The sequence below is a fragment of the Natrix helvetica genome (genome assembly GCF_964273705.1).
Source record: "Natrix helvetica genome assembly, chromosome: 7".
Taxonomy (NCBI): Eukaryota; Metazoa; Chordata; class Lepidosauria; order Squamata; family Natricidae; genus Natrix; species Natrix helvetica.
The window spans coordinates 73417901-73443524 of record NC_138558.1 but is presented as its reverse complement, the minus strand read 5'-3'; the positions used below and the strand labels follow the sequence as shown (position 1 = coordinate 73443524).

The window sequence follows — 25624 nt, the reverse complement described above, 5'->3', positions numbered from 1 at the left end:
TGGAATTCTTTGGAAGTGATGCATTTATGTGGGCTCAATGAGGTCATCAGCTATCCTTGCTCCCTAGAGCAGTGTTTTTCAACCTTGGCAACTTGAAGATGTCTGGACTTCAACTCCCAGAATTCCCCAGCGCTGGGGAATTCTGGGAGTTGAAGTCCAGACATCTTCAAGTTGCCAAGGTTGAAAAACACTGCCCTAGAGAACGCTTGAAACCTAATGAGACAGACCTGACTGCAGAAAAAACGAGAGTAAATTATTGCTAATATTTAATACCTTTAGTATTATACCATTTAAAACTCTGAGCAATCGGTTGAAGCCCTCTTTAATGTCCATGTTGAGTTGCAAGTTTATTACGCTGATAAAATCTTATTGCTTTTCAGAAGGAACATCCTGGCTCATAACTTCTCATCCATTCTGAGGTCAAACCCTTTAAACCGACCATATAATTTTATTAGTTATTCCAAAATGATCAGGCATAGCGTCTTAAAAATAATATGACCGTGACATGCTTGTGCCTGAATAACTTTGAAACTGGTCTTTTGTCACAGGCCATCATGGGACACACACATCTCATCAAAAATGACTTTAGATATGCTGTCTCTGTGTGTGTGTGTGTGTGTGTGTGTGTGTGTGTGTCTAAGCATGTATTCCCTGTTTGTTAGCTGACTTGGGTTAAACAATTCCGGTCACCACCATAAAGAGCTACAAAGATAAGTGCCTGCAACCTAAATGACATAAACATCATTATGGTATAATGAACTGCTAAGGAACCAGTATGTTTAGTCCAGGGGTGTCCAAACTTGGCAACTTTAAGACTTGTGGACTTCAACTCCCAGAATTCCCCAGCCAGCTCTGCTGGGTTAGGGTTAGCTCTGCTGGCTGGGGAATTCTGGGAGTTGAAGTCCACAAGTCTTAAAGTTGCCAAGTTTGGACACCCCTGGTAGTCTAATGAAAAGGAGGCTTAGGGGAGACATCTTCCAATCATGGAAAGCTTGTCCCAGGTTGATTTATTCTCCAAAGCACCTGAGGACAGGACAAGAAGTAACAGGCGGAAGCTCCTAGAGCCACCCTGGAAATAAGGAAGAATTTCCTGACAGTGAGAACTATTAAACAGATGAACAGCTTTCCTTCCCAGAGTTATGGCTGCTCCATCACTGGAAGTGTTCAAGAAAATATTGGACAGCCATGTGGCCTGGATGATGTAAGGCTCTTACCTTGAGCATGGAGTTGGGCTAGAAGACCTCCCAAGGTCCCTTCCAGCCTTAGGATTTTATGATTCTCAAAATGTTAAAAGAGTCCAACAGCCTACTTCAATGTGGGATACCCATATTAGGCAGGAAAGTTACAAAAAATCATCAAAGCAAAAGCAAATCACTTTTATATTTGTGCCAAGAAAAGGGCATACAGATATCTTTGTCACCTTCAGTTATTTATAAAAAAATAAATATAATTACAGAAGAACCGAGCTCCACTTAAGGAAGATAACTTTTTTAAAAATAATCTCAGTATGTTTTAGTTGCTTTTTTCTTTCTGTTTCCTCTTCCTTCCCAATCCTTTATTGCTTCTGACTGTCCTCCTGTTTATTCTTGCTTACAAAAACACACACACACCCAAACTCAAGTCTAAAGTTGCAGCGGCTAAACTGAGACAATTGTCAAGTTTCTGGGCTGTAGCCAACAGCAACTGTGTTGACTCTCAAAGATGACCAGAGACTACATATTTCCCTGCCTGCATTCTTTTAATAATTTGCCACTCGCTTTGAAACATGCTGAAAGGTTTTCAAGAATGGATAGAAGCTGTTGCAGAAAATTAAAATCCCTCTGGTCAGTAATGGACATCTTTCTTTCTTTGTTTGTTTGTTTATTATCTTCCCTTGAATTGTATCCTATCCTTCTAACTTTCTCATTCTGATTTGGCTATTTTTGCTTTTAATTCCCATTGCATTTTATTCCTGTAATGGGCCCTTCATGGATTACTGCCTTGTCAGAGCTCTCTACTATGACCTGTCCGTCTTGGGTGGCCCTGCGTGGCATGGCTCACAGCTTCATTAAATCATTCAGTCCTTAAGAAAGCTAAGATCATGTTATCCAGCCCTCTCAATTCCTGGCAAATAGATGGGGGGAAAATGGAGGGAGTGACAGATTTTATTTCCTTGGGCTCCAAGATCACGGCAGATGGGGACTGCAGCCAAGAAATCAAAAGAGGCTTGCTCCTGGGGAGGAAAGCTATGGTAAATCTAAACAGCATCCTAAAAAGCAGACATCACCCTGCCAACAAAAGTGTATCTAGTCAAGTTGCAATGGATGGCTGTGAAGGTTGGACCATAAGAAAGGCTGAGGGCCAAAGAACGGAGGCCTTTGAACTCTGGTGCTGGAGAAGACTCCTGCTAGTACCTTAGACTGCAAGGCCATCCAACCGGTCAGTCCTAGAGGACATCAACCCTGACTGCTCTTTAGGAGGCCAGATCCTGAAGAGGAAACTCAAAGACTTTGGCCACCAAATGAGAAGGAAGGACTCAATGGAGAAGAGCCTCATGCTGGGAAAGATGGAGGGCAAAAGAAGAAGGGGACGACAGAGAATGAGGTGGCTGGATGGAGTCACTGAAGCAGTTGCCGGGAGCTTGACCTTAAATGGACTCCGGAGGATGGTAAAGGACAGGAAGGCCTGGAGGAACGTTGTCCATGAGGCGGCAATGTGTTAGACATGACTTTACAACTAACAACAATCAGTAATGGCATTCTGGAAGACTGAATTTAACACATGATAAAAGGTCCCTTTGAGACTGGTTTAAGGAAATGCTAGCAGTTATAGATTTTTTTTAAAAAAAAAACCAGTATAACCAGTTGGAAAGGATGAGAAAGAATGATTAGCGCATAATATGCAATTGAGGAAGAAAGACAAAAAGAAAAAAGAAAGTTGGTGCATAGTATTAGGAATTGTTCATCTGTAAATACCTGTGACATTAAAAAGTTATTTCTTTCCAGATTTTTTGAACTACAAAATAATTTCCTTCTATGTTGACCACGACCTGCAGGAATTGTCTTATGGGGACACATCTGGATGTGTATGTGCACATGTGGCAGAGAAATAAACAAAGAGATACCTTAAAGATTGACCAATATTTTGGCCTTGCTGTTGATGACACTGATTTTGGGGGGGTTAGATCAAAGTGGAAGAATGTATTATAACAAGCAGAATTTTCAGCTCTGTAACGCATCCGATTGCTACATGTCCTCAAATGCAAATTGCATCTGAGTGAATGAGAGTGTTATTGGCCCAAAGTCACACAGCTATCTTTCATGCCTAAAGTGGGACTAGAATTCAGAGTTTCCTGGTTTCTAGGCCAGCACCTTAATCTCTAGACCAAACTGATTCCCTGTATGTTGTTAGGGTTCTTTTTGAGGTTTGATCTTAGACAAATGTATTTCCTTTATCATCTGCTGTTCGAATTTCAAGCGACCGATGCTAATCCCAATTCTATTAAGATTTTATTTTGGCAAGGAGGTCGGGACAAACGTTGAATGATTTCAGTGCTGCAGTCATATTGGTGGGATGAAAACTGTCTGTGTCTATAGTTGCAGCCACAATATACACCTCACTGCACAAGCTATTAAAACATCAACAACACGGTGAGGTGTTTTAACCAAGTAATTTGCATTGTCTTACCATAAGAGATACTGTTTTTAATGAAAGTTTGTTCTGCCTCATGAGAAATTTCTCATTTCCTACTTTCATCAATATATTTAGCAGAGGTGGTATATAATATTTGCAAAACAAACATCTATTCCCAGACAAAGCTGCTGATAATGTTTCATTATTTTAGGGCAGTTCGTGGCTGCAAGTAAGTCCTCGACTTACGACCACAATTGAGCCCAAAATTTCTGTTGCTAAGCCAGACAGTTCGTTGTGAATGTTGCCCCGTTTAATGACTTTTCTTGCCACTGATAAGTGAATCACTGCAGTTCTTAAGTTAGTCAGACGCTGGCTTCCTCGATTGGTATGCTTGTCAAAAGGTCACAAAAGTGGATCGCATGACCCCGGGGACACCGCATCTGTCATAAGTGTGAGTCAGTTGCCAAGCGTCTGAATTTTGATCACATGACTATGGGGATGCTGCAACCGTCGTTGGTGTGAAAAATGGTCGTAAATCACGTTTTCAGTGCTGTCGTAACTTCGGTCGTGCAATGGACAGTTGTAAGTCGAGGACTGCCTGTAATTGTGTTCAGCACAAAATGACTTTCGCAACAAAGAATTGCTTTGTTGATATAAGCTTGAAGGTATAACCTCGGCGATAAATTGTTGCACAATAAAAATCGCCACGTTCCATTCTAATTTTTGTATTTACCTTAATATAAGCCTTTGTTTTAGACTAGTTAAACAGGTGTGGCAGGAAACAGCTAGTAAAAAAAGAGAATGTTGTTGTTTGTCAGACTCTGAAGTAGGATTTCTACTCCTTAAATAAATAGATACAGTCTGAAAGTAACTTGTTCTTGTTCTTTTATAAAGATTGTTGACGTGTAATTTTTCCCATATTTTTTTGGAGCCTCTGATACAGGTGTAAAATTAGACATTGGCTATGCTTTAGCAAACCACCCATGGAAAAACTACAGATTAAAGGATTAGCCTGTATTTTTCTTTTTGATTTGTGTTTTATTTATTTGTCTCTTGGCCTCCTCTGCAGTGGCTCCTTTCCTTTGGAATGTCGCTCCTTCATGAATTAGATTGACCCCCTCCTTCCTGTTCTGAAAGGCCTTGAAGACATGATTCTGTCAGTGGGTTTGGGGACCCCAGGTTGATTCAGAGATGGGCAAAGGGCTTGGATTATTGTATTTGTCACTGCCATGGGGCGGGGCGGGGAGTTTCTTGTTGAATTTTAGTGCTTTATGCCAGAGGTCCCCAAACCTTCGGACCTCAGGGACCACTGAATTCATAATTTTAAATCCCACGGACCACTAATATGATCTGCCTAATGACCGGCTGGGTGGGCGTGGCTGGGTGGTCATGTGACTGGGTGGGTGTAGCCAACGTGATGTCACTCACGTCGAGGGGCGCCTCGCCAGCCTCTATTCGCCCCTCCCCTCCCATCCGCTCCTCCTTAGGGCCCCAACAGGAAGCAGTTGCTGGACCTAAGCGGCTACTATGAGAAAGAGTTGGCAAAACAGCCGTGTGACCGAGAAGGAGGCTCAGCAGAAGTACCTCACTGAGGACTACCAGCATAAGCTTTCCAAGCAGAGGGAAGACCTGGGGGAGTGCAAGGCCAGGTACCTGCGCCTGGAGGCTCAGTGGGCTGAGATGGTCAGCCAGTTCCAGGCCATGATGCGGTCCCACTGGAACGAGGCCCTTTGGCTCTTTGCCACCAGTGGCTCTTCCCTCCAGCCTTCGCCCAAAGCCCCCCACCAGGAGGCTGAAGCAGACCCCAAGTCAGAATTTCTGCCTCCCTCCGACCCTCACAAAAAGACCCCGAAGGGGGAGACTCTCTGCAGCAACACAAGCGTTCATTGCACGTATCCGGCCCAGGGGTCGTAGTTTGAGCAGCAGTGACCACTGCTTTACACCCCCCAGTTGCCCCATATATGAGTTGGACAGCCCGAGAGCCATTTTGGACTAGTGGTTAAGGCACCAGGCTACAAAGCAACAGACCGTGACTTCTAGTCCCACCCTAGGCATGAAAGTTGGCTGGGTGACTTTGGGCTAATCACCAGGTGATGGTGGGTTATAGACCCATCTTAAACATGAAAACCAGCTGAGTGGGCAATCACCAGGAAATTGTGAGTTCCAATCCTGCCTTAGACATGAAAACCAGCTGGGTAACTTTGGCCTAATTACCCAGAGATGGTGAGTTCTAGTCCTGCCATAGCCATGAAAGCCAGCTGGGTGCTCTTGGGCAGTCATACTCTCTCAGCACCCCAACCCACCTCACAAAGATGTTGTTATGGGGAAAATGAGAGGCGGAAAGTGTGTTGGATATGTTTGCCGCCATGAGTTACTTCTGAAAACAATAAAAGCGGGATAATCAATGAATGAACCAATAAAAATAACTGTGAAACAAATTGAATAAGTAACTAACCCCAGCCCCTTTTTGTTTCCTCCTAGGGTCCTTTAACGCTCCAGGCCCATCCATAACATGGCAGAAGGCGGCTTTGACCCCTGTGAGTGTATTTGCGCGCAAGAGCACGCCATGAGGAGGTTGATCAACCTGGTAAGGATAACCTGGGGGACTAGAGTCTTGTTCTGTGCACTTGGCTGCTTTGAAGAGCCTTCAGTTCCAATCTGCATGGATGAGGGCAGCCAACCCCTCTTAGAGTTTCCATCCAATGCAGTCAAATGCAAACAGCAATGTGCTTGGAAGAGTCCTCCCACCTTCCTGCATGGATGGAGGAACGGAAGGCTAGACGGACAAAGAGACGTCCACCTGCTCTAGATCTGTATAGATAACTGTATGTCTGTCCCCCCCCCCCAGCTATCGAAGGAGGCTTTCAGCCACAGATAGTCCCCTGACTTGTGACCAGAATTGTGCCCAACGTTTCTGTTGCTCAACAAGAGAGTTAAGCGAATTTTGTCCAATTTTATGACCTCTCTTGCCACAGTTGTTAAAGTGAACCCCTGCAGTGGTTAAGCCAATCTGGCTTTCCTATTGATTTGGCTTGTTGGACGGTCGCAAAAAGGGGATTGCACAAACCCGGGACGTTATGACGGTCATAAATATGGGACAGTTGCCAGGAGAATCCAAATTTTGATCATGTGAGGATGTTGCAACAGTTGTAAGTGTGAAAAAAACAGTAGCATCCAAATGGCATCCAAAATTAAATCAGAGCCCAAGGCAAAGTATTGCTCAAAATTCCAATTTATTAAGAGAGCCATGTTGGCACATCTGGGAAAACCCGAATCTGAAAGCTTCCCGGTTTTCCCCACCTAGTTGAAAGTTCAACATCTTGCCCCCCACACCCACAAGTCCATCACATGGTTCAGTCTCCCATGCTGGCAGTTCCACCCATCCAGTTCCGGTCAGGTGCAGAGGTGCAGAGACAAAGGATGATCTTGGCTTTCTAGAAAGAATTGTGTGATGGCTACATATCATCTAACTCCGTACAATCCCCCCTCCCATTTTCCCACAATAGAAAATATATAGTAAAATAATAGAAAGTGTGGCGGGCCAAAGATCCAAAGGAAAAGATGACTGCAGGCCTGACGGGTTTTTTCAGTGCCGTTGTGACATTGAGCGGTCACCAAATGAATTGTTGTAAATTGACGCCTCCAGAAGTTGTAAATACTCCAACACTGGAAATTTTAAAGAAGAGATTGGATAACTGTTTGTCTGAAATGGTATAGGGCAGTGATGGCGAACCTTTTTTGGCTCGCGTGCCACAAGTGGGGGGAGCGCAGGGGGGTCGAGTGCGGGCATGCCGCACCCATAATGCAACGCGTGACCCCCCCAGTGCGCATGCGCGCATAACGCACGACCCCCCCCATTTTTACATTTTTTTTCCCTCCCCAGGCTCCAGGGGCTTTATAGGAGCGCCTCGCGTGCCCTGACAAATGGCTCCGCGTGCCACTTGTGGCACGCGTGCCATAGGTTCGCCATCACGGGTATAGGGTTTGCTGCCTGAGCATGGGGTTGGACTAGAAGACCTCCGAGGTCCCTTCTAACTCTGTTATTCTATTCTATAATAGAGTAGGGTGACCAAGCCAGTGAACTCAAATCCTGATTCTCCAATGGGGCTGTGCCCACATGCGTATGCCTACCACTCACACCCTCACCCCACCCCAAGTGCCAGACGGGGCCACCAATGTGGAAATGTGGGGACCACTGTCTTGTAAATTGGATTTTCTCCCAAGGTGGTATTTTAAATATCATATCTATATACTGCTTAGTTGGGGGTCGCATCATAGAAACAATTCCATTTTAATCTCCAGAAAGGCAGCACAGGGTCTGACACCCTCTTACCCACTGAGATTGTTGTTGTTGGTTGCAAAGTCGTGTCCGACCCATCACAACCCCATGGAGAACGTTCCTCTAGGCCTTCCTGTCCTCTACCATCCTCTGGAGTCCATTTAAGTTCACATTGACTGCTTCAGTGACTCCATCCAGCCACCTCCTTCTCTGCCGTCCCCTTCTTCTTTTGCCCTCCATCCTTCCCAGCATGAGCCTCTTCTCCAGGGAGTCCTTCTTCCTTCTCATTAGGTGTCCAAAGTCTTTTGAGTCTCCTCTTCAGGATCTGGCCTTCTAAAGAGCAGTCAGGGTTGATCTCCTCTAGGACTGACCGGTTGGATGGCCTTGCAGTCCAAGGGACTCAATGCAGGAGTCTTCTCCAGCCACCAGAGTTCAAAGGCCTCCATTCTTTGGCGCTCAGCCTTCCTAATGGTCCAACCTTCACAGCCATCCATTGCAACTGGGAAAACCACAGCCTTGCCTCTACGCACTTTTGTTGGCAGGGTGAGATTAGCAGGGTAAATTTCAATTGATGCACCTCTGGAAAGTATAGGGGTACACTGGGAACTACCAAGCCACTCCCCCTACCACCTAAAGTAAGAAACAGGTTTTGGTTGGAAAGATATTTTTTTAGGGAGGGCAGACACGGATCTTCCGCCTTTTGCAGCTGAGCCGTTCTGCTACAGTAGTCTTGCTAGTTTCTGTAATTTTCTATGAGACTTTTAAAAAGAGAAATGAAGCAGTGAGAGTTTTCACATAAGCTGTAGTAGTTACGCTTCGTGGATTAAGGGGACTTCTCCTTTTCTTCTTTTAACTGTCTCATTCCTACACCTGGAACAATTGTCCTTAAACTTCTTCAACCATTTTTAGGAGGCCTGGTATCATAACAGAGTTTGGTTGTTTTTGGCTTGGATATGATTTACAGAGCAACGTGATGGCTCAGTGACTAAGATGCCAAGCTTGTCAATCAGAAAGATTGGCGGTTCGAATCCTTTGCACCGCGTAACGGAGTGAGCTCCCGTTACTTGTCCCAGCTTCTGCCAACCTACCAGTTCGAAAGCACGTAAAAAATGCAAGTAGAAAAATAGGAACCACCTTTGGGGGGAAGGTAACAGCGTTCCGTGCGCCTTTGGCGTTTACTCATGCCGGCCACATGACCACGAAGACGTCTTCGGACAGCACTGGCTCTTCGGCTTTGAAACAGAGATGAGCACCGCCTCCTAGAGTTGGGAACGACTGGCACATATGTGCGAGGGGAGCCTTTACCTTATGATTTAAAGAAAATCCAAGGGCTGCAATCTCTATATTTGGTGTTTGCAAAAGTGAGAAATCTATTTTCCTTTTGGGGTAACTTGTATATTTGTGGAGGGTTCTTTTCAACTTTTATGCCCTCTTTCCACATGCAGGGGAAAAAAATAGAAATAGGCTTCCATAAGTCACACAAAATAAAAAGAAAAAAAATGTCTTCGATCGTATTAGCATTTCTGGGATAGCAAAATAAAAATCGACACAGCAGAAATTGGTGCAAATGTAGGAATTCCGTGTTCTGAGAGCTGCGGCAGCCTTGTGATTTAATTTTCAACTAGCACTGATGATGTTACCTAGTCAGGTTATGAAATGCCTGCAAAAAAACAACCAAGCTCAGTGAGCACCAAGGATCCCTCCTTTCAATCCTGACCTACAAATATTCTCCTTTATTGCTATTTATTCCACCCCACTCCCACTCCTCAGCAGTTCTCCTGCCTTGTCATCAACAAAGCAGGCTTTTTATCATTATGCTAATCCACAAGTACTCAAGTGACATCGATAGAATGAAAAATCCTTGTGTTTTTCTATGAAAATTGCTTGGAAGCTCACATTGATGTCTTGCCAACACAACACTGGCAGTCTCTTGGATAACTGTTCCTGTACATTACTATACAGCTTTTCCTGGACTTATGGCCACAATTGAGCCCACATTTCTGCTATTAAATGAGACATTTGTTAAGTACCTTTTGCCCCCTTTTACGACCTTTATTGTCACCGTTGTTAAGTGGATCTCCACAGTGGTTAAATTAGTAACGTGGTTGTTAAGTGAACCTGCCTTCCCTATGGACTTCGCCTTTCAGACGGTCGCAAAAGGGGATTGTGTGATCCCAGGACAACTGCGAGGGTCATAAATGTGAACCGGTTGCCAAGCGTCCGGATTTTGATCCCCTGAATTTTGCAAAGGTCATAAGTGTGAAAAACGGCCATAAGTCATTTTTTACAGTGCCGTTGCAACATCTAATGGTTACTGAATGGAGCTGTTATAAGTTGAGGACAATCTGTATTTGTCTTGAAGATGACCGTGTCCAGAAGGGGGAGCTCAAATCCTGCTTGTCTATGTGTTATTTCAACTTTGCAATCTTATTTTTTTAAAGCCGATGCTTAATGGTGGAGTGATATGGTGGCCTAAAAGTGGAGCTCTCTCCTCACAATCGGGAGGCCGTGAGTTCAATCCTAGGTAGCGGCAGCTATTTCTCTCCAGATGCAAAGCGTTGATTGTCTGCTGGGAACGCCACCAGTAAATGCTCCATTCCTCTCAGTCCTCATCCTGAAGCAAGGGATGGCCCGGTCCTTAAAAGAAAAAAATAAATTCCTTACCCCAGGGGTGTCCAAACTTGACAACTTTAAGACTTGTGGACTTCAACTCCCAGAATTCCCCAGCTGGCTGGGGAATTCTGGGAGTTGAAGTCCACAAGTCTTAAAGTTGTCAAGTTTGGACACCCCTGCCTTACCCTAATGATAAACTTAAATTTCCTAAACTTAAGAATTCTTGGGAAATCTTTGAATATACTCCAAACATGAGAATTTTTACCAGCTCCTTTTAACGACCGCATAATTCCTTGCGGGGTGAAGTCTGCTGTTGACCTCACCCCATTCCTAAGAGGTCTGTAAGGGGCGTTCATAAAGCTCACCAACATCCCTACCATCCCTCTCCTAACAACCCCATTTATTCGTATCCATTTCATGTACTCCTAATCTTGTATATACTTAAGTCCATTATCTTATACATCCTTGACAAAACAAACAAATAAACAAATAAAAATAAACCGAATGGAGCTAGCAGAGTGTTTACTGGCCGGATGCCCTCCTTGTTGCCAATGCGGAGTTTTGATCAGCAGATACATTCTCATCGTGCCCAGAGAGAGAGAGATACCTGCCTCTATCTAGGGTCGAACTCACAACCTCCTGATCGTGAGGCGACAGCCCCACCTCTAGACCACCGCGCCACACTCTTCAAACAGAAGAATTCAAGTGTATAAATGATTCCGAGCTATAAAATTCCAAATATGGCACGTTTTTCTCTGGAGAGGATATCTTTTACACTAAAACACTACGAAAAAACCTGGTCTAAGTTTACTAAGGTTTTTTTTTCCGATGGATGGTTCTGCTCATTCAGAAGACGGGGGCCTACCATCTCCGATCTTACTATAGTCGCTGCAGAACGCAAGTGCTATGATTTAATTTCAGCTTCTTAATTCCCAAGAGCACAATTGGATTCTGCCTGATGATCATGATGTTGGTATTAAGCATCCGAATGTAATAAATGAAGGATCCGAATGTAATAGATGAAAGGAGCTCTCCAGAGAGGTTGCTAATGCAGCCATATGGCTTTCCATCAGCTTACATTTATATTAATATTGCCCTCTTTTGTTTAAACAGACACACACGCACACACAGCAAGGTACAATCTGTTTATGGACTCATTAGAAGCAACAAAAAGTCAGGCTCCTTTTCTAGGGACTTCATAAACACATCCATGCAGAGTTTTCTTGCTTTTGTTTTTATTTTCCTTCAACAATAGAGAATTGGCTCGGGTGCTCTGTATTTTATTTTTTAAGGGGCCTCTTTGCTTAGCAAAATATTTTTCTTTTTACACGCAGGATCGCACCCTCACTCTCCTCTCTGTCTGCTGTGGCCCGCCAGAGGCCAGCAGCACTGGCAGTAGAGTCGGACAGTGAGGAGGTTGGGGAGGAACCTGGGCCAGTCCTGGAGTCTGGGGGAGTCTCTGAGGAGGGCTCTATGTCGGAGGCAGAGAGGGAATTAGACAGAGCCGTATGCCAGTTACCAGCTGCCTTAGGAGTCAGACAGCAGTGAGGCAGAAGAACAGCTGGAGCCTGTTCCCAGTGTGCGCATGCGCAGAGTTGCCAGACGAAGGGATCAGCTAAAGAACAAGGGCCCACTTGGGAGTAAGGCCACAGGTGGACGATGAATGGCCTCTCCCGAGGAAATAAAAGAGGAGCGACGGGGGAGTGGAGTTTGCAGGAGACAATTACGGTGCTTCGCTTAATTGGTTTGTGACTCTCCGAGACTCCTTGCAAAGTTTTGCAGATATCGGCCTGGCAGCTCTCCAAGCCAGATAAGGTTTGTGGCTGTATATCCTCCCTTGAAAGACTTTGCTGGATGTGAAGGAGCAGAATTCTCAGGAAATTAATAAAAGGGATATTTGTCGGGGCAAGGAGTTTGCTTCAGGCTCCTGGGAAGCCTCGGTCAGAACAATCCCGCACACTCTGCATTTGCACAATTGCAGTGCTTTAGAAATGGACTGAGCGATAAAAAAATTACAACAAGGGCTTGTGTGTCTGTAACTTATGCATCCTGTTGCTGTTGCAGAATCCCCTCCCCCCAAAAAGGGTTAGGGTTTGTTAACCTTTTTTTTTAAAGTGATAAGCTGTTAGTGCAAGACGGAAGAACGGAGAACGGGTGCTTCTCCATTGCTTTTGCAAAATCAGTGCAATATCTGATTCAATTTAAAACTCAGCTTTGCATATCTCATCATTCAGGAACCAGATACCGTGAAATGGATATTTATGACAGCTGCAGTCGGTTTATTTAGAGCAAGGGTGCCCAAACTTGGGAACTTTAAGACTTGTGGACTTCAACTCCCAGAATTCCCCGGTTGGCTGGGGAATTCTGGGAATTGAAGTCCACAAGTCTTAAAGTTCCCAAGTTTGGACACCCCTGTCCTAAAGTTTCCAATTATGTGTAGCAATAAACTTGCATGTTTAGAAAGCACAATTTATGTCGGTTTTCAGCTTTATGTCGGTTTTCAGCTTTATTGGCCAATGTCAGATTTCTCCGAAAGTTGTCACTAGCTCTGCTATAAATCGCGAGAAATTCTGATAGGACAGGACAGGATAGGATAGGATAGAATAAAATAGGATAGGATAGGATAGGAAGTAAATGAATTGAATAGAAGAATAGAATAGGAAGTAAATGAATAGGATAGAATATAAGAGTAGAATAGAATAGAATAATAAAAAATAGCATAGGAATTAAATGAATAGAATAGAAGAGTAGAGTAGAGTTGAGTAGAATTGAATTGAATTGAATTTTCTATTGGCCAGGTGTGATTGGACCCACAAGGGATTTCTCTTTGGTGCATAGGCTCTCAGTGTATATCAGGAGAATAAAATACATTCATCAAGAATAAAAAGATACAACACTTAGTGATAGTCAAGGTTACTAATAAGCTATCAAATTGTACTAGGTGACAAATAAAAACAATATAAATTGAAAGAGACAAGCAGCATGGTTATAGTCATAAGTGGAGAGAGATAGATACTAGGAAGGAAGAGAAGAAGAATAGTAATACAGTCTTAGTAAATTATTGCCAGTGTTGTGGGGATTAGTTGTTTAGCAGAGTGATGGCATTCAGGGAAAAACGGTCCTTGTGCCTAGTTGTTCTGGTGTGCAGGGCCCTATAGCGTCATTTTGAGGGTAAGAGTTGAAAGAATTTATATCCAGGATGTGAGGGGTCTGTAGATATTTTCACAGCCCTCTTTTTGACTCGTGCAGCATACAGGTCCTCAATGGAATATTATGAATATATGACGATGGAAAAATATGATGAATATTATCTACATTTCTGTGAGCGACCACAGTTCCTAGGAGCTTACGGAATCAGATGTACCAGAGCTGTTTTTACAGACTAAATGGATTTTTTATCAATGCCATTTAACTCTCCGGTGTATTTTTAGTGTTTGGGAATTGTCCAACAAGCTGGTGAAATGTAATTGAACTTCTTGTATCCTTGTCTTCGTTTCAGTTACGGCAATCTCAGTCCTACTGCACGGATACGGAATGTCTTCAGGAACGTAAGTAATTGGAAGGCAAGAATAGTTACTGTGACTAGGTCAGGGGTGTCCAAACTTGGCAACTTTAAGAGCTGGCTGGGGAATTCTGGGAGTTGAAGTCCACAAGTCTTAAAGTTGCCAAGTTTGGACACCCCTGGACTAGGTGGTTGCAATGCAAAACATGATAATTGAGGAACAAATACATTACACAAGCCAGTGTAGATAAGCCAAAATTGTATCTGCACACCTCGCCTTTTGTCTTGTCCTTGTTCTGATTAAGGCAGGCATCCTGTTGGCTATGATTAATCTGGAAAAAAGTACATTGCTTAATACAGTACGTTATATTAAGCAAAGATTGGAAACTGTTTCCTCAGTTTCTCTGGCTGAGGCGGGTCTTTCCTTCCTTCCTTCCTTCCTTCCTTCCTTCCTTCCTTCCTTCCTTTCTTCCTTCCTTCCTTCCTTCCTTCCTTCCTTCTTTCCCTGCCTCCCTTCCTCTTTCTTTCTCCCCTTCCTCTTTAAAACATCCTATTTCAATTTCTCTGGCTGAGGTGGGTCATTCATTCATTCATTCATTCATTCATTTGTATTGCCGCCTGTTCACCCATGGCGACTCAAGTTAGCTTACAGAATATAAAACCACATTTAAAACAATAAAAACTAACAAAAAGGATCAAATAAATTAATATAGTACAATATAACAAAATCAATCTCCACCTCCCACATACACACCCTGCCCCGGTGATCGCCGATCACTCGATTTAATGGGCTCCATCGCACTCTGCGTTCCCCTGGCCCACTGGCAGAACCAGGTCTTCAGCGCCTTCTGGAAGAGTGTCAGAGTGGGGGCCATTCTAATCTCTGGGAGAATGATGTTGCAGAGAGAGGGAGCCACCACTGAGAAGGCCCTTCTTCTGGGTCCCACCAGGTGTATCACCCTCGGGGATGGGGCCTGGAGCATTCCCTGCCTCCCTCCTCTGGTGTGTCAGGCAGATGTGACTGGCAAGAGACAGTCCCTCAGATCACCTGGTCCCAAGCCATGAAGGGCTTTAAAGGTGACAACTGCCCCCTTGAATTGCACCTGGAAGCAAATTGGAAGCCAATGCAGCTCCCGCGGGAGAGGTGATACATGGGCACACTGGGGTCTTCACAAAACCATCCGAGCCGCTGCATTTTGCACCAACTGGAGCTTCCGGATGCTCTTCAAGGGCAGCCCCATGTAGAGCACGTTGGAATAGTCAAGTCGGGAAGTGACTAGGGCATGAGTGACTGAGTTGGGACTGTCGGTCCAGGGCAGGGCGTCCCTGGCCCACAACCCGCATTTGCGCAAAGGCCCAGTTGCTATATAACCAGAATAATCCATTATAATTATTGTGTTAATAAATTATGGTCTGCTTGTTGTTTGCCTCTGACTCATTCTTCTGTCATTCCTTTGCTCCCTGATGGATATTTAACAATTTGTAGACAAAGTCACCGGATTGTGGTTCAGCTGATGTCAGAATGATGTCCGTTCTGCTATTACAAATAAAGGAGTCAGGTTTGAAAATCATCTTTGTCTGCCACAGAAGTTAAGACATGCAGTTCTCTCTCTTTCTCTCTCTGTCTGACTCTCTCTCTCTCTCTCTCTCTCTGTTTCTCTCTCTCTCTCATTCTCTGTCTCATTTTCTCATTCTCTGTGTGTGTGTCTCTGTCTCTGTCATTAATTTTTGCTTTCAGACTGTCCCAAGAAGCAACTGGGAGAAAAACACACCATATGTTAGCAATTCCTGAATTGTTCATGTTCCAACCTTCCCCCCCCCCCTCCCAAATAAATTTGGAAACTCTTATCATCCCAAGAAGTATAAAGAAGGCGAGAAGACGTTCCAGGGTAGGATTGCTTTAGAAAACAGATATATTAGATGCATGTGATACCACATTTAGGCCTTTAAATAAAATGTGATAGTCGGGAAAGTTACTCCCAGATACCTGATTTTTTTAAGTTCCATAATCTAATGCACTCTCCTCCTATAAGTTCAGACACATCACAAATATGAACAATGTAGTACACACATATGAACGGTAATGATGTTTTGTGGACACACACATGTATTCCTATTTCTGCATAAGATGTTTAGCATACTTAAGAGCTGGGAGGAAAAATACCCTGCTATTCAAGTACTGTTATTTCCTGCTATGACTGACTGACTTTCTTTCTTTTCCCCCATGAAGCATGCCACGAACTAATACCTTTGCTCGGTAAAGCTGAAAGCCTCATTCATACTTTTGACAAATAGTCTTTTCATTAAAAGAGCTGTTATGCAGGATATGTCTGCTTTGGAATCTGCAAACTGCTATGAGGTCGACATTTTGCGTTCAGAAAGAAACTGAATGAATGCTTAAAATGTTGACACCCCGTTTTTTTTTAATATGTATATTTCATTTCTGGTATTCAATTTTGTTTGGTTTTGCTGCATTACTTATCCAAATGTCTTGTTGGTTACTAAGGGGGCAGTTTTCAGCAGCCCATTTCTCTGGCTAATAACTGACAAAGCAGTCTTAGCATGTGCTTTTGTATTACTATCTATATTTTGTTTAATAACGTAGAAGTACCAGCACATTCAAGTAGGGGCTGACATTTGTGGAGTGTGGAAGAGAACATTGCTTTGTCCAGTCTCTTTTCAAAGGACACTGATAAATCCTCACTTCAGTTATAAATTAGTATTTGTTTTAGGGCTACATATGGCAATCTCTTCCAGCAGCATTTTTTAATACCATCAATCTAAATAAATTAAAGGGTTTTTTTTGGGTTGCAACATAGTTGCAATTTTAATCATTTTAATAGATTAATTGATCAGCTAGGGCAGTCGTCAGCCATCCATGGCTTTTGAGCCGCATGTGGCTCTTTCATCCTTCTGATGCGGCTCCCTGTTGCTCAAAATTTGCACCACAATCGCCAATGTGTGATACCTGCTGCCATACGATTTATTGAGCTTTTTGAACCCCCAGTAGGCCAACTATAGATAAATCCAAGAAAAGAAAAAAATTCAGAACGAAAACAGAACCTTTAATTCAACTACATGTGTTAGTTCTGTGGATCCCGGTGTTTTCTGTGGGAAACAGGTCGAAATGGCTCTGAGTGTTTAAGCTTGCTGACCCCTGAGCTAGGAGAAAGTTATTATGAAGATTTAAGACTAAGTTGCCTTGTTTTTAAGCTGTTTATGATACTTATAGTAAGATCAATAATAAAAAATAATAATTATAACTTTACATAATTTCATTTGGACATCGCATCCTATTAAGCATCTCATCCACAGGACAAAAATACAATTTGTGGCTGCCGATATGAAATGACATGACTGGTTGGCCACGATGCTGGAATTAAGACAAAGTCATCTTGCTTGCACATCAATATAAGACGTCCTATTGACTAGCTAGCTCAGTTTTCTCCAAGCCAACCTGATCACTTCCAGATGCATTGGGGATTGCAGCTGTAATTTACCACCAGAGTTGGGGAAGATGGAGCTAGCAGGAGGAAGGCATGGAAGGAAGAGAAAACAGGGCCCTGCAAAGTTTGACAGATGGGATTGTAGGTTCTTCCAGATCGACAGATTATTCAGTTGAAAGTCAACCAAGGTGAAGTGCGAAAGCGGCCGGCTGCTTGTGGTTCACAACCCACATAGTGATTAATCTCAGTCTTGAGTGTGGATTGTGACTAAGATTTGTGTGATATTAATCCTGGGAGTAAAGCTAAAAGAATTATCAAGAGACAGGTTGGGGGGGGGGAGGTGTCGTAATCTGCTCCTCTCGGCATGAAGAGCTACTTCAGGGAAAAGATTCCAGGAATAAATAAATAAATAGATCAAGAGTTTTTTTTTTCGGGGGGGTGGAAACCTGTAGGATATCATGTCAGGTATTGTATTGATTGTGCTGAGCAGTGGTTAGAGTGCAGTACTGCAGGCTTCTTCTGCTGATCGACGGCTGCCTGCAATTTGGCAGATTGCATCTCACCAGACTCAAGATTGACTCAACCTTCCATCCTTCCGAGGTCGGTAAAATGAGGACCCAGATTATTGGGGGCAAGAGGCTGACTCTAAACCGCTTAGAGAGGGCTGGAAAGCACTGTGAAGCGGTACATACCGTGTTTCCCCGAAAATAAGACAGGGTCTTATTTCCTTTTGACCCCCGCAATAAGCCCTTGGCCTTATTTTCAGGGAGGTCTTATTATTTTTGAGGTGTAGGAGGCAGTGAGTGTAGTCACCTCTGGGCTGCTGCTGTGTTGCAATATTTTCTGGGAGGTCTTATTTTAGCACATGCGCTCAAAAGCCCAATTGGACTTATTTTCCGGGAAGGTCTTACTTTCAGTTGAACAGGAGAAGTCTAAGTGCTGTTGCTATTATCATGTCAGATATTATATTTAAGTATTTATGTTACACTCCGGTCCTCTCCCTCAGGAATATTCACAGTTAAAGAGCAAACTAGGGAGAATTTTTTGATGTGCAAAGGACCTATAGAATTTTTTTTGATAGTTGAACAAAAAAGATTTATGGGGAGCTGGCAAGATTCACTTCTGCTCTCAGGATGATGTCAGATTGAAGACAAAAACATGTTGGGGTGAACTTCTTTCGGTGGTCCTTTCAATAAGAGAATAAATAATAGCAGAGAAAGACGGCTCAGGAGAAGTCATGAATGAATGACAGACGGAAATCTCAAAATGATTGGGCCAGTTCCCTTTCCATTCTTTAGAGCCGTGTTTCTTGGCAAGTTTGCGGTGGGTGGACTTCAACGCCCAAAATTTCCCAACCAGGAAGCTGTCTAGAGCCAGACTGTTATTAAGGGCAGCTGGGTGTTTGACGTAATGTCTGTCCTGACATTAAGCACATTGCTAAGGTTACACACTTTGTTGTTTCTTAGCATGAAAAATTAAATCTATCTCAGCAATTTGTATAACTTCTAGTGAAATCTTGATCACACTTTCTCTGAAGTAACTTTTTCTTTTTGTTTAGAATAGAATGAAGTTTAGAATAGAATAGAATTTAGAATAGAATATCAGAATAAAGAATAGAATAGAATAGAATAGAATAGAATAGAATAGAATAGAATAGAATTCTTTATTGGCCAAGTGAGATTGGCCACACAAGAATTTGTTTTTGGTACATATGCTCTCTTTGGTAACCTAAGGAGAATAAAATTCATTCATCAAGAATAAAATGATGCAACTTTAGTGATAGTCATAGGATACTAATAAGCAATCAAATCATACTAGGAAACAATCGAACAATATGAATTGTAAAAATACAAGCAACATGCTTATAGTCATAAGTGGGAGGAGATAGGTATTAGGAAGGATAAGAAAATAATAGTACTACAGTCTTAGTAAATAGTTTGACAGTGTTGTGGGGATTAGTTGTTAAGCAGAGTGATGGCATTCGGGGCAAAACTGTCCTTGTGTCTAGTTGTTCTGGTGTGCAGTGCCCTATAGTGTCATTTTGAGAGTAGGAGTTGAAGCAATTTATGTCCACGATGTGAGGAGGGGTCTGTAGATATTTTCACAGCCCTCTTTTTGACTCGTGCTGTGTACAGGTCCTCAATGGATTCTATTGGAGCTGATTAAGGGCATATATGAAACAGCATTTGAGGAAATATTTCCTTTCTCTCGGGATTTATTTGTTCTCAGGTATGCTGGTTGGACCCTCAGCCTTCTGCCCCAGGGCAAGGGTCTCCAAACCTTGGCCACTTGCAGACTGGTGGACTTCAACTCCCAGAATCCCTCAGCCAGCAGGACTTCATGGTCATGCCTGGAGGCACGGAATCCTGATGATTAGGCAGGGGGGGGGGGCATGAATTATTTTAGGATGAGGAGTTACGTTATCCAATTGCTGATGTTCAACTCCTGTCCACCTGTTTAGCACCCAAGAAGTCTAGACAAGAACCTAGCACTATGTCAGTACTCTGTCAGATTCACAATTCTGCCCTACCCCAAACTACCGTACTTCTCTGAGTAGAAGATGCTCCAAAGTATAAGACGTACCTAGCTTTGGGGGAGGAAAACAAGGGAGGGAAAATCTGCCTCCCAGCAATTTGCCTCCTTGCAACAAACAGCAAACAGTACAGACAATATACACTGTTTGCGGTGTTACATTTCAGACTATACTTGTACAGGTGCTGTTAAAATTGATGTGGCTTTCTGGAAGTATAGTTATTCTCTGCTATTGAAAAGAAGATACAACAGCACTGGGCCTCTTCAGAGCAAGCATTTATTTTAAAAAAGCTTCTTCATTTTGTTAAGTCGTCTAGAACAATAATAAAGCAGTCTTTAAAAAATAAGTCTAATAATTTGAACGTTCTATAGGCATTTATAGTTATTGACTTACCTCCTTGCAGCAAACAGCAAACTGCCTGATTAGCACAAGGGGAAAAAATCTGCCTCTGCCTTCCAGCAATTTGCCCTCTTGCAGCAAACAGCCCATTTCACTTTCACTTTCAGTTTTAGCAGGGGCCTCCTGATGATCAGCTGTTTCAGATGGCAGGGATTGCCATAGCCCCATGATGGCGAACCGATGGCACGAGTGCCGGAAGTGGCACACAGAGGGATCTCTCCGGGCATGTTCTGGCCAGCTGGTCTTCGTGCATGCATGAAGAAGACCAGGTGACCGGCACGCATGCGCACACCGGAAACCAGAAGCTTAGCTTCCCAGCGTGCATATCCGCATCAGGAAACTGCTCTTCCAGTTTCCGGCGCTCCCACGCATGCACACCGGGGAACTGCTCTTCTGGTCTCCAGTGCTTCCACGCGTACGCACCCATGCTCCCATTTCGGCACTCAGTGCCGAAAAGGTTCTCCAACACTGCCTAGCTCCATTTCCCCCGCAAGGAGGTAAATTGCTGGGAGGCAGAGGCCAAAGGGTGGGGGGTGGGCGAGGCTACATTCAGTGTATAAGACATACCCAAATTTTCACCCTCCTTTGGGGGGAGGGGGAGAAGTGCATCTTATACTCCAAAAAATACGGTAACCTTCCCGGCTGATCATCTCTTGACATGTCCGAAGTTAATTCTGCCCTCCCTTTCCTTCTGGTTGTCGTCCTTTCTCTAGTGCCGGGACCAAATCCATCGGCTGAGAGCGACATGAGTGTCACAATGATCATGGTTGGCTGGCTGGTCATCGCACTGGTCTTGTTCTTGATGAGACCCATCAGCTTACGGAGATCGATCTCTTCTGAAAAGCCGTCGAGCCCTCATAACGTGAGTCTGTTTCCTGCTGCCTTTATTTTCTTTGGTTGGGTAATAACAGAACGGGAAGGAAATGTACAAATACGAGGAAAAATTAATCCACTCATCCCGAGGTAGCTCGTACGACACTGGTTCAATACAGGTAGTCCTCGACTTACAACGGTTTGTTTAGTGACCGTTCAGAGTTATAACAGCACTGAAAAAAGGGCCGTTTTTCACACTTAACGACCTTTGCAGCCTCCCCATGGCCACGTGATCCAAATTCAGAGGCTCGGCAACGGGTTCATACTTACGACCATTGCAGCGTCCCGGAGTCACATGGTCCCCTTTTGCAACTTTCTGGCAAGCCCGGGGTAGCCAGATTCACTTAACAACCAGGCTACTAACCTATCAGCTGCAGTGATTCGCTTAACAACAGTGGCAGGAAATGTCGTGAAAATGGGGCAAAACTCTCTTGAACAAATGTCTCATTTGTCTCGAAATTTTGGGCTCAATTGTGGCCGTAAGTCGAGGACTACCTGCAAGACCTATTTTCCAGGATGTCGTAATACTGCATTGCTGTTTAGTAAAATCATTCAGGTTAGACTATCTTGAAGAATTTTTGTGGGCTTGTGAGATTTTCAAGAAAACAGAGAAGGGGGGTTGAATAATCCTGTCAGCTTATGGGTGATAACCTGGTTAACGTAACGGATTAGCCTAGGATTCTAAGTAGCATTTCATTCATTTTCTTGAAAGCTCCTTGCTAGCTACCTGGATTTTCCAGTGGGGTTTCCCCCCACCCCCAATCTAAATAGCTCTTCATTTTCCCTTCCTCCTTTACCTTTTGATGCTTCCTTGTTCTCTTGGACTGTATTCTTTGCTGCTTTTTCTATGTCTGCATACACCGCACAATCATGTCTCCTCTCCTTTTGGCAGCAATCATTCTACACACATCGCACAACCGCCTTTGCGTCATCGTTTTAGCAAGCATCTTCTTTCATTACTTCCCATCCGTGTAAGTCAGGGGTGTCCAAACTTGGGAACTTTAAGACTTGTGGACTTCAACTCCCAGAATTCCCCAGCCAGCAGAGCTGGCTGGGGAATTCTGAGAGTTGAAGTCCACAAGTCTTAAAGTTCCCAAGTTTGGACACCCCTGGTGTAAGTCCACGAACTTCTTTGGCACTAATAAGATGCTTTTCCTTTTGTTCCAGGTAGCTCCCGTCTCCTGTTTTGTTGTTTTGTTGACTTTCTAGTCCAGAGGTCTCCAACTTGGGCAACTTTAAGACTTGTGGACTTCAACTCCCAGAATTCTCCAGGCAGCACGGTTGGCTGAGGAATTCTGTGGGTTGATGTTCGCAGATCTTAAAAGTTGCCAAGGTTAGACACCCCTGTTCTAGTCACTCACTGGGAAATAATTCTATTTTTTTTCATGCAGTAATTTCCCCCCCCCCCCTCTATTTTCACTTGTTTCTTCTTTCCTGCTCTTTCTTGTGCATTCATTCCAAAGATCATCCATTGCTTGTTTTACGTTCACAATTTCTCATCATCACCTATCACCTTGTCTTTCCGTCGTCTTCTGCTTTTAGATTTATATTCCGTCCTTTGCCACCCATATGTATGAATAGACGTATTCTTAAACGGTGCATTCAAAACCCTGAGTTCTAATCCCACCTTAGCCATGAAAGTCTGCTGGGTGACTCAGTTGTGGTTGTAAATTGAAGACTACCTGTGGTTTCTTTTATTCCCTGAAATAAAAATTTATAAAGAGGTATGAGGATCTTTAAGTGGATAGCCCCTCCTCTTGTGCAATATTCAGAAATCTCTAATTCAATATATTCTCAACACACAGGGACAAGAACCACCAGCTCCACCGGTGGACTGAAGTTTCCTGGAAAAACTCAACAAGTTTAATCTTCAGTGACCAAAAAAAGAGCATTCCTTATCATTGTACAGTAGGGTCTTGTTTTGTACATAGAATATCCATTTTCTTTTTCTATTTCTTAAGCTACATTTAAATGGATTAACTTAACGTGGTGGAAGTAACAGCATTTCATTGATGGGTGTTGAACTTATGTCCACTACAATATTTAAAGAAAAAAAGTTAAACTTCTCTATTGATAATCAGTTGCTCTTGTTCAGACTAGTAGGTTTTCTCTTCCTATCTATTTAGAGATTAAAAATTGCAGTAAGTTCCTCTGTGATCTTCACCCATTTTGTGGGGGAAATCCGCAAACGTTTCTTCCACTGTGTCCATTTTCAAAAAGTTCATATACTACAGCCTTCTCCAATTAGTGCCTTTTTGCATATGTTGAATATTATGTCGTATTCCTAGCTTGGCAGAGTCAACAATCCAGATGATTTCACATTAAGAAAGCTGATGTAAACTAGTTATAGTTTTATCAATGAAACAGTTTATTTAGGGGGAGGGGAGGGAGGAGAGAGGAAGGAAGGAAGATAACAAATAAAGCCTGAATAATTAAAATTTACATTGAAAACTAGTCCCACTCTTATACAACGTTTTTCCTTCACTGCAATTGCTTAAAAGCTTCCGCGGTCAAAATCAACTTCTGGATTGCATTAGGTTAACACATTTTTTACATGTTATTCAAATGTCGATGGAACACTGACACAACCAAACACTTTCTATCATGAGGCCACAGCACAGAATTTGCCAAAACTGCAGATTTTGAGTGGTCTGCCTTTTAGAAATAAGAAGCAAAATTGGCATGTTAAGCTTCTATGAAGCTCAACCTGTTGATGTTATAGTCTTTCCTAAAAAAGGATCAAAACCAGGGAAGTTCCAACCTTGGCAATTTTAAAACTTGTGAACTTCAACTCTCAGAATTCTGGGAGTTGACGTCTACCAGTAGGTTGAAGCCCACAGAGATGACATCATGTCTTCTAGTTCTAAAAAGACAGCCCACTCTTATAGCATGGTAAATTACAGAGTGAAATAGCTACTGCTACAACCTTAAGATCAGTTTTGAAAAACAAACATTGAATTATTCCATTACGGGAAAGTTCACTTGAAATTAAACGACGACATTCCTGGAATGTGTGTGTGTGTGGGCGCAGATTGACTTTCCCAAATCTATGAATTAGTGTTAACCTAGGTTTGCAGGGAAAGTTTCATACTGAAAACACTGTTCTTTCTACGAATGGAAATCGACAAGAGCATCTGCCAGTTGCCAACAGTTCGCCCATAAAAAAAAAACCCAAACGTTTAGGTTTGCTTGAGTGATTGCCATTTTTAAAATTGAATGTTCTGTGCGTTACCAATCATTTCAGATACTTAAGAGTCTCCCCCAAAATACAGGGAGCAAACATTTATTCTCCCCATTTGTGAGCGTACTTGTGATTTTGGGAAGGGAATGTGTAGGTTTTTTTTTTACTTTGCAAATAGCTTCTACAAATAGAAGGTTATTTCCAGGAATTAAAATTATTACCTGCATCATGAAGCAACAGAAGGACATAAATAACAGTCTGGGAATACAGAATCACCTACAGATTCGGTGTTTCTGGGTGCTGAGCAGTGGTGGGATTCAACCAGTGTAACAACCGGCTTGCTGAGTGCGCGCACAAAGTGCATTTAAAAACAGGTGAAAAACTTAAAAACAGCCCCAGTGAGTAAAACAGCCAAGGTGGGGGAATCTGCTCTGCGATCAGCTGGGCTTCAAACAAAGGAAATATAGGTCAGTATAGCTCAGGGGCCGGCTGATTGTTGGAGCTATCAGTTCACTCGAACTGGTCTGAACCGGCTGAATCCCACCCCTGGTGCTGAGCCATTTAAAATGCTTCATGTTTGGTTATCGAAGCTAACCAGGATGCAAAAACCCCTCTCTCTCCACAGAATTCAAAATCACGGTTCTATCTGTAGCCTTCACTTGGTTCCAAGTGTAATTCTGTTAGTGACAGAACGCGTGAGGTGTAAAGTGGCTTGAAGGCTGACACCTTTGGCTTCTTCAAACTGGACTTTCGGTGAGATAACGTGCCCAAAGAGCCAAGGAAACCGAAAAGCCTTGTGAAAATTTGCATTCTTGTGAATTTAAGGTAGCCTTCCTGCTGCATTTTTAAAATTCCTTGAATTACTATCAAGGACAATGCAAGGTGAATACAGTTCCAGTGTAAAGTTATGCAAAGTTCTGTGTCTTAAAAAGTTTCCGAACCGTCAGGGCAGCCAAATCCTGAGTTTAGTCTGTTGATCTGCTCAGTGAGAGTACCGTATTTTTTGGAGTATAAGACACACTTCTTTCCGCCCCTAAAAGAGGGTGAAAAATTGAGTGTGTCTCTGAATGTAGCTGCCCCCACCCGCTGGCCTCTGCTTGTCGCTGTTCCAGGCTGCGCAGATCATCGCTCCTTCCGTGGCTTGCATTTTTGACCTCTGTGCCTCACATTTTCAGCCTCTGTTTGA

At 43.3% G+C, this 25624-nt stretch overlaps 1 protein-coding gene across 3 annotated transcripts in view; it reads left to right on the top strand.

Moving 5' to 3' along the window:
• SMIM14 (small integral membrane protein 14) overlaps nt 1-25179 on the top strand; it is a 37442-nt gene extending 12263 nt beyond the window's left edge. For all 3 annotated transcript variants that reach the window (XM_081959051.1, XM_081959052.1, XM_081959050.1), the window contains 4 exons: nt 6094-6199; nt 14004-14052; nt 21098-21246; nt 23063-25179. In XM_081959051.1, the coding sequence (XP_081815177.1) occupies nt 6125-6199; nt 14004-14052; nt 21098-21246; nt 23063-23095 (306 nt within the window). In that variant the 5' untranslated portion in view covers nt 6094-6124 and the 3' untranslated portion in view covers nt 23096-25179. The remainder of the gene's footprint in view (nt 1-6093; nt 6200-14003; nt 14053-21097; nt 21247-23062) is intronic.
• Nucleotides 25180-25624: the final 445 nt, after the last annotated feature.